The 9,988-nt window shown below is 40.2% G+C and overlaps 1 protein-coding gene across 1 annotated transcript in view; it reads left to right on the forward strand.

Annotated features, from left to right (window-relative positions):
• The window catches only part of CPLX1 (complexin 1), a 101,232-nt gene extending 93,290 nt beyond the window's left edge, over positions 1-7,942 (forward strand). Inside the window, exon 4 of the mRNA XM_068176050.1 lies at positions 6,016-7,942. Within this exon, the coding sequence (XP_068032151.1) occupies positions 6,016-6,213 (198 nt within the window). The 3' untranslated portion in view covers positions 6,214-7,942. The remainder of the gene's footprint in view (positions 1-6,015) is intronic.
• Positions 7,943-9,988: the final 2,046 nt, after the last annotated feature.

Here is a 9,988-nt window from a genome sequence, read left to right on the forward strand (position 1 = left end):
AGGCGGCTTCTGCAATCAGGAACCTGATGCAGTTCTGGTTTTCACTTAAACATCAACAGTGGACAGATATGATGTTGTTTTCAATCAAAGCAAACAAACAAGGCTTGTTGAGTACAGATTTGATTTCCTCCAGAGAGCAGTACTTTATCTTGCACTCCATCTCTTACGGAGCAGCAGAAAAGAAAATTTCATATCTATTGTTTAGGGTAGCATTACTCTTGGATGCTTGGGACACTGGGTATTCCCATAGGATTGTTCTGCAGTTCCACAGCTAATTGGAACAGAAACCAGGGGTGTGGTTCTCAGGCAGCAATATTGCCATGGGGGAGAAGGAAAGACTGCTAGATTCACCCAGTGTCACCAGAAGAAGATGCTTATGGGAGGCTGATGAAGATCAGATGAGCCCTTTGAAATCTGCATTGGCATCTGATTTGTGTTAGTGGTGCAAGAGAAAACCTGCAGGCCTCTGTGTTTGTTGTGAGAGCCCCCTGAGAGAAACAGGGGGATATGACTGAAGAACATACTGGAAGACCTGAAACAAGACAGGTCATGCAAGAAGAATTGCTGTGATTTTGACAGAATTGAAAGCCTGAGCTAGCACAGAGTAGCAAGACATGTGTAGCCACAGGGAATTTATGGGAAAGTGGAAACTTGGATGAGGTAAAGGATTCAAAGGACATGAGTGAAGTTTACAAATAATCACTGCTGGAAAACTGCTTGGAAAACTCTGACAGCCCCCAAGGAGATGGTTTTGGAGCATCTTTTCCCGGAGAGATGAGGCCCTAGCTTTGCATCTCATGTGTCCCCCACCTGAAATTTAATTGTCCTCCTTTCTTTCTCTCTGCCACCTCTCTCCTGAACTGTGGTCCTGTTTGGCTCAAACACAATTGAACAATGTAATTTAGGACTGTGGCTGCCAGACTTTGCCTTGTTCTTTCCATTATTAATCAGCTGTCTTCTGCTAACACATTGACAGGGTCAGCAGAGCTGTGCAGCAGCATGTAGAGACAAGAAAATACCTACAGTCGCTCCACACAGACCCCCCCACACACACACACACCCAACCACACCCTGCTCCTGTGTCATGGACTGAGACACCCTGCATACTCTCCCATAGCTTTCATTCCTTGCCACATATTGAAATTGGCATGCTTGCCCATGTGGCAGATTGTGATTCTTTGTTCATTACTCCTCAGAAAGAAAAGAGATTATCTAGAGTCAGCATGTCTGAGTTGCCTGAAAGCAGTCTGTGTAATTCTAACACTGCATGGCATATCTTGCACTTAAATGAGTTACTTGAGAGACAGAGAGAATGTCCTCCTTTCATATGTGTCAAAAGGCTCCCCCACAAATTTTCTGGGGACTAGTCTTCACTATCAAGCTCAGGATGAATGAACTGATTACAAAGACACGTAGACCAACAAAAACAAACAAGCAAAAAGAGCCCAATTTAGCGCAAAATGAAATCAGCAGATTTGAGGTGAAAGAAAAGCCAGGGCACATTTTTGGGCAGATCTATATCAAAGTAGCTTTAGAAAGTGGTGAGAACAGTGTACTTGGGGCTCTGGGTTTCAGCACCCACACCTCCTGTATTTGACAGCCTGTTCACTCACAGAGAGACCAAAGAAATCACGTAGAAAGACTTCCAAGTTTGTACAAATCAAATAAAAGGGGTCTTTTTCTGTGCCCTAGACTCTCACAGTTGTGGAGCTAAAGGTCAGTGCTGAACTCTATTGCTCTTGATTTGTTTCAGTCCTACATATATCATATATTCCTGGCAGAAAATTCCATGCATTAATGATGGAAAGATCTAAATTGGGCTGATGTTCTCTTTGGTAATGGAAGAGAAAAATAAGAACTTTTCACAATTGATAAACAATTTCCAAAAGGACAGGTGAAAGATAAATCTTTTTGCAGTAGCTGCATATTTTCCAGATTTTTAAGGCATTTCATGACAAATCACATTAGACATGAGGAGAAATATTTTAATTGCAAATGGTAGTTAAGTTCCAGAACAGGTGAGAGATTTTCAGTAGTTGGAGTCTAAGAAAAAGACTTATTCAGGTCAAGTTAACTCTTGAGATAAAATGGAGTGCATGCTGCCCTTTCAGTGTCTTTTCTAACCATATGCTTTGAAATCTGGCTAATTTTTTTTCTTTTTTGTATTGGGGTTCAGAATATGAATGAAACAGACAGAGCTGTTAGTATGGACTAACTTTTATATCCCATAACATTTATAGGAAGCAAGATAAGGAATAAGCATTTAAATCTCTCAGTAGCTTTTCAAACCTTAGCTAGTAAATAAAATAGTAATTCCAGAGGTGGCTGTATCTGCCACAGCTGTTTGGACATAGTTTCAGCATTGTTCTACCTGCAGCTGTGCAAAAGCACTGCAAAGTTCAATTCCTGGAAGAGAGATGTAACCACTACAATTCACAAGCCAACCTTTTCCCAGAAGATAAAGCTCAGTGTTATGTGATAGACAGTATTATTTCACACAGTATTATTTCATATGCAGTAATATTTGGACTGAGGTCCAGTTTTAAGCTCTCAGAACACCTTGGAGGGAAGAGTTTTTTTCTGACTCCTCTTGTCCTACCATATAGTCTTCAAGTTATCTTTGTATCCCTCATAAACCTCCTTTTTTTAGTTCTTTAGCTTTTTCAGATAAATTACCTGTCTCTAAGTAAGCAGCTCCAAATCTCATCTAAGGAAAACCACTCCCTTGCATGTTGAGTGTCGCTGTCTTCCTGCAGAGTCAGTTCCACTCCTGACCCAAAGATACGCCATTACTTCTGCTAGTCTCTTAACTAGGATATTACTGTTTATCCATTCCATGGCCTAGATATTTGCTAGATAAACATATTTTTAGTAGAAACTGTTGGCTTGTCTTAGGAAATTGTAACTATATTTATAATAGGTCCACATTTTGGGCTGCAGATCCCATTGGCTCAACAGCCCTCTACTCCCTGACAATTTTACTGTCATTAGATCATATTTTCCAGAATGTTTCCAGTTCATGCAACTACTTTGCCATGTGAAAAACTGTAGGCATAAGGAAGAAGAGAGACAGGGAGGAGGTTGATGTTGTATGTTAGTATGTTAGTCTAGTCTTTTCCTGACATGCAGTCAGTAAGTGTGGGTTAGGCCAGGGGTCTGGGTATTTTTTCCCTCCTCTTTCCAGCCGACAGTGTTTCTCTAACATGACCCAGTGACAACAATCCCCATGTGTCCACAGAGTAATAACTTCAGGAGTGACAAGAGTGGCATACTAAAAATGTTTCAGTATCTTCCTGGGTTTGGTCCATAATTCTGCATATAGTAGAAGACATGAATATGTGAGTGAAGACCAAGCAGGTAATGATACAACTTTTGATACTGAATTTTGTAGGGTTGAACTCTGAGTAAAAATGAAACTATTCTCATCCCTCAAATTTTTTGGAAGTAATGAAATATTTCCTATCCTCAGGAAAACTAGAGCACCAGGAAGATTAATTTTAGTCATGTTTTTAAAAATAATTTGTTGATTTCACACAAATTATTTCATGTGAAGACACTTCTTTAAAATTTTTCTGCTATTAAGACTTCCATTTCTATAATTTCATTTCCTCTGAAACAATTTCAAACCTAAAGTATGTCATTTTATTCACCTATGAATCTTCACAGCTTACATTTTTGTTAATGCAAAGCATTACAAAATATTACCAAATTTAAATTATAATACTGGATTCTAATAACTGGTTGGTTTTGTTCCACTCACTCCTTCCTGTGAGCTGAATGTTTGTTCAGCAAATTCCTGAGCTAGAGGAACAACACATCTTGAGCTGATACTTGTTTTGAGATGGAGGATTTGAAAGTATGCAGGGTACTTGTGTGTTACTATGATTTATGGTGTCTCCACTGCTGTTCCCCTCTAGCTGGCGCAGGAAGGCATAATCTGTGTGTAAATCACACTGGGAATCACCTAGAGACATCTACCTGTGGCCTGAGAGGGAGAATGGGGCAGACTGACTACAATTTAGCAGTGCATGTCATTCCATCTGTGTGGTAGCTGGTCCTGTGTTGAATCTCCTTTGTGGTGTACAGCCCTGTAACTATAAGTTGGTCAAATTCTTTCTTTGTCTCACACGTGAATGGAAATATAATTTGTCTTTAATATCTTTCCCATGAAATCAGGTGTGACCAGCACCCAGTAGGTATAAAAATTATAAGACAAATGTCCTTAATGACCATTTTGTCATGAGAGAATTGATTTAGAGAGCTAGAGTGTTTTGAAGCCACTGCCTTCAACTTTGCATGTTGTCATCTTAAATATAAATGACAATGGAGAAAGGAATCAAAAATTATACCTTTGCTCAGAAATATTTAGGAGGAAAAATCACACCCAAGAGCCCTATGAAATCAGAAAGTCATGAATGCAGCAGTGCACATTTGGTTTTACTGGTTAACAATTTGTTCTAATTTTAGAAGTAGAAAAAATGAAAAGAAAAAATAATGAAAATAGCATCTTATTCATGTCTATTCAGCAGTAAGATTTTATTGGTACTCGAAAATACTGAATGCATGGTACCAACTTAATTCTTTGATGTTTTTGAAATCATATTCAATTTTCTTTTCAATGTTGTTTTCAAGCATATTCATGCAACATGGATTGTAAGCAATTGTGCGGGTGCTTGTGAGGTGACTGGTGGCTGAGGAGCTGATAGTGAGCAGCCATTAAGGTACCTTTTCAAAAGGTAAAAAGGATAAGCAGAAGAATACTGCTGCCAGACAGGGAGCTGTGAGCTTGGGGACTCAAGCATCCTTGAAAGGTACAGCTGGCCTCTTTGAAGCACAACTGGGCACTAAGAAATGGGACACTTCCTGAGTTAGCATCACGATCACGGTACCAAGAAAGTTTAACCTCCATTTATCATCCAAAAAACTGGAAGCAGTCTGGGAAATTTGAATTGATCTCAATAAACAGAGCAGGTCTCTGAATAACCTGACCTAGCTGAAAATGTTCCTATTCACTTCTTGGATTGGATGGCCTTGAAATTCACCTCCCAGCCTAACTCATTCTATGATTTGATAATACAGAGGATAGCTTGCAGGTAGACTTTTGCTCTAGATTTGCATGTGGCAGTTTGAGTTGATATTTTTTTTTCTTGTGTATTACCTTAATCTCTGAAGCAGTGCAAACACTCATGGAAAGAGCAGCATATGCATATGTTTAGTCCTGTATTAAATCTAGCCTCTTGAATGTAATATCATAAAATAAGATTCTGGCTACTCAAGTAATGTCTTAGTGGCATGCTGCTAATTCTTAGCAGAAGTAGCAAATTTCAAGTACCCATTCTACTCACAGGGTTCAGAGTGTTTCTCTTTAAATAGTATGAGTCAGCTGATTTTCTCAGAATAATTTATTTTCACAGAGGTCTTTCTGTCCCACCTGTACAAAGAGAACATGAATAAATGTTATAGGATATGTCCCACATGAGAATATCTAAAACTGTTGTCTTCACTGCCGTCCTGTCTGTCCTGACCTGTTTGCTTTCTTTTGTTGGTATCTAATTTTTCCCTGAAGTTTTGTCATATCTATAAACTATAAAATGCTGCAGATGGACTTTAGAAATTGTTGCAAATGATGGACCTGAGCATCAGACTTGTTAACAGAAAAGAGGAGGATCAACATCAGTAGAATGCCGCTCTAACTCTTCACTAACACAGAGCTTATATTCTCTTTACTAGCAACCCTTGGCTGCATAGTCTCAGTTTCTCCCCGGTGCTTGCTTCTAAGTGATCACAGCTTCTTGTCTTGTGAAGGCTAGCCATCCACTGGGCTATACTTAGTGGAGGGTTGTTAGTATGGATATTTTTAGTATCTGTGTAAAAGAGCAAAATGAGAATATGTGATGTTCTTATTGCAGAGTATGGGGCACCACATGCAATGGCTGGCTTCATCAGCCATTCTGTTCAGCAGATGTGTTATTTCTCATATTATGATACAGACGATGTGTTATCTCTCCCTTGCAGTATGGGATAAAGAAGAAGGAAGAAAAAGAAGCAGAGGCCCAGGCTGCACTGGAAGCTAATGCTGAAGGGAGTCTGACACGCCCAAAGAAGGCGATCCCTCCTGGCTGTGGGGATGAGGAGGAGGAAGAAGAAGAGAGCATCCTAGACACAGTCATCAAATACTTACCAGGCCCCCTGCAGGACATGTTCAAGAAGTAATAGCTGCAGACTGTTAGATGGGCATAAACAGTACTGCAAAGGATTTCTCTTTTGCCCAATGGGGATTTACAATCTTGCCATTCATCCCGCAGTCCTCCCCACCTCTGCCCTCTACTGCTCACTAGGAGTCCCTTCGCTTCCCATTCCCTTCCAACTGCCTCTTTCCCTTTCTTCCACCCCAAGACGCATCCATTCCTTAATTTTGTACATAGTCACATCCAGTAGATGCCTCTGAATGGATGTAAAGATTAAAAAGCTGCAGACTACACAACTTTTATTATAAGCCATAGTACTATGTATGTTAATAAGGCAACTGCACATCAAGCATAGAAAAGAAACAATCTCATTTCCATCCAATGCAAGAAGGAGTCTTCACTAAGTATGAACAGTGGCCTCTTTTATTTTTTTAAATGATCTTATTTTTATTATTGATAATAATTAATCATAATTATAATGTTCCTATTGATTGGGTCACATTAGCCATTTTTTGTTGAGCACATCTGCTCTTGGAAGGGTATGTCAGTTCTCCCATGGAAGCAGACTTTTCTGTTATAATTCCATCTGTGACATAAATTAAAGATCATTTGGAAAGTAAATCATGCCTGACTTACACAGCTGATATCACTCAGAATTGTGGAAGAAGTGAGTCATCTGCCCTCAGATGCTGTAGAAGTTAAATGCCTCAGAATCTAAGCAAGAGTCATGTTACTTTGGGAATTAGCCATACATTTACCTTGAGTGGGCAAATTGGTCAGGCACTTGCCATACAGAGAGTTGAAACCATAGAAGAGTGCACAGTGCTCTGATAGAGGACCTCCCCAACCCCTCTGAAGCCAATGACAAGTGTATTTGCTGCTCTGTTTAACCAATCTTCCTCTTTCTGTCATATTCAACCATCCTGTTTCCAGCAGTGTTTGCAGGTTGGACGTTTGGGTTCCAGCACATTGTTGTGGCTGTGTCCTGCCCACCCTTTCCTGCAGTGTATGGGAATGTGTGGTGGTCTGAATGTTAGTCATGGCAGATTCATAAATATCCATGATGTTTATTGTGCTAAATTACTGCATTGCCTTGGGGAGGTCACTTATTTTCTGCCCCACTGAGATTCTGCACCTGTAAAATGTAGGTTTCAGTCTCTACTTACTATAAAGGCATAAAGTGAGGATGCTTCTTAGTGCTGTGCAGGAGCTAATTAATATTACAGAAGTGTGTGGTATCCCTTGATGCTAGCAGGGTGGGAGATTTTTTTCTCACCATTATGCTTGTGGCCTTTTGCAGACACAGGTACAGAGGTCTCCTCAATAAAACACTGTAGATATCACATAATTGCATAAGAAAATCCAAATTCTATGGGAGATGTTGACTTGCTAATACCTACATAGATTCAATAAACAGACCTATTTTGAACACAGGTTCTCATGATCAGGTATCTGTCTTGCCATCTGAGGAGCTAATCCTGAAATTTTGCATCTGGCTAGGTCTCTGTAGTCAATGCTGTAGACATGCCATCTTAGTCTCACAATCTTGTCAGGAGAATCAGGGTTTGTCTGGCAGAACTAGCACTGCTTGTCCCTGTCCTGGGAACAACAAAAATTTCCTAAGTACATGGATGAGATTTGAAAGCAAATACATTCTTTCTGCTGGCAACGAAAAAGAGGATAATATCAGACACTTCATTATGTGCCTAAATTTAACATTTTACTTCAATGGATCTTCTTTTCCCTTGTTCAGTGCAACTGAGTTTAGGCAAACATCTTAATATTATCCTGAATAAGATATTTTAGAAGACATTTACCACCTTTCCAGATAAGCAGAAGAAATTTGTACCATGGTTAAGGAATTGAGCATGAGAGCTCCGTACCTTCTAGTAGCATCTGTTGTAATAGTGAAAGAGTATTTTGAAAGACAATAAATATAGTATGCCCTCTTCACAATTTTTATTCAAGTGTTATAGTCCTCACTTCTTCTCAAATAATTTCAAACGTAACTTTTTATTGAATCCAAGGCAGAGTTAGAAGAGGTTTGACTGATATACAAGTCAGAACAAGTTGATAAAGATGCAACTTGTTTCAGGCTGGATCTATGAAAAAGATTGTTCAAGTACAAAAGTTTGTTCAAGTACAAGCTGCCATGGGCTATCCAGAAGGCAGGTTTTACTCATCTGGATAATGCCAGTGAGACTTTTTTCCGCCTAACTTTCATTTAAAGCAAGATGACTGCTTTCCTCCTGAGACTTTCAATAAACCCAGAACACTCTATGAATCAGTGCTTGTGTACAGAATGGTAGTGTTGAACAATTTACCATTTTCTAGGAAAAGTGTCCTACTCACCCTATGCAAATTCAGCAACTAGTAATTTGAGGTTGTTTAAGTAAATCTCACAAAATTGGAAACTCTCTTTCTGTCACAGGGGCAGCATCTTATTTTGATGCTCTGCTACAGAGTATCCAACATCCCCAGAAAGCTAAAAGGCAGAGCCTGGCTCTTCGTTTCAGCCACTCACTGGTGCCTGTCTCCTATCCTAGATTACTGTCATACAAACATCAATACATTTGAAATGGCTTGATTAATCTCTGTGGCACGCATCCTCTCCTACATAAGTAAAACCAGCAGAAATGCGCCTGTGCTAAAATGAACACGTCCATTCATATAGTCCCCTGGCCTTGCGTTGGAGAACTCTGCAAACAAGCAAATCAGAAGTTAAGATTATTCCACTTTACTTTGGCTTTTCTCTACCACTTGCTTGCTGACCTTTCCCTTGCCCTATTACTTATTCCCTTCCTCATCCAAAGACTGTTCCGGATAAAAGATCAGAATTTTCTGCCTAGCATTCTCCTTGCAGAATGTTAGTGCTGATTGTTTTCACAGTCTCTCTGACAGCTTGATGTGCGTGTTTGTGCACACATCTGTGGAAGGTGAGGAAATTGGAGAAGACGGGGAGAAGAGAGAGAGTAAGGAAGACTGTTTGGTACCATTTTAGATAATTCTGCCTCAGCAGCTTGCTGGCATTGAATGACCGGTCTAAGTCAGGATCTTCCGTAGACTGTACTAAAATTTCTTAAGCAGGTAATTCTGTCCCTGCGCTCAGAACACTAAAAATACTGCCCTTGTGAGCTGAGCTCCTAAGCTGTGTTAACATCTGGATTGAACCCCTGAAGAGGGCCATAGGATCACTATACTGAGTCTGGTGGGCCTCATTCCAGGTTCACAAAACAGGGGAGAAAGGGAAGGTGGTTTATTAAATAGTGTTTACTGAGTCTTTTTCTTTGTGGGGGCTTCCCAGCTCAGCCCTTTTATTGCTTTTGTATCTCAACTAGCCACACCTGCACCAGGCCTTCCTCCACTGACAGCAAAGAGTTCATCCAGGTGTGTGCTGGTAGTTCCCATTTTCCTTTTCTTGCCATAAGAAACATGACAGAAGATCTACCACAGGTAGTGGATAGGTTTTGCTTGGTTTTGCCTCACATAACTCTGTCACATTGCATGAGAGTAGATCTCTCCTTAAGTCATTCCATGGTCCTGAAGTGCCTAAGCCATGCTGAACAGACTCAAGAGCAAGGCACTCTCCCTTCTCCTCTGCCCATCTATTTCCCTTCTCACTTAGAACTGGTAACAAGGGACACTGACACCTTTGCCTCATGTGTGGAAGTCAGAAGCATTGTCTCACGGTTTTCCCCTTGGCACTCAAGCAGGTGATGAAGCACTTAAACAAGAGACCAAAGAAAAGCATGGTTCATTGTTTGGATTCTGGCTATCTTTTTGTCTTTCATGACATTGTT

The sequence above is a fragment of the Anomalospiza imberbis genome, chromosome Z (assembly GCF_031753505.1).
Source record: "Anomalospiza imberbis isolate Cuckoo-Finch-1a 21T00152 chromosome Z, ASM3175350v1, whole genome shotgun sequence".
In the NCBI taxonomy this organism is placed as follows: domain Eukaryota; kingdom Metazoa; phylum Chordata; class Aves; order Passeriformes; family Viduidae; genus Anomalospiza; species Anomalospiza imberbis.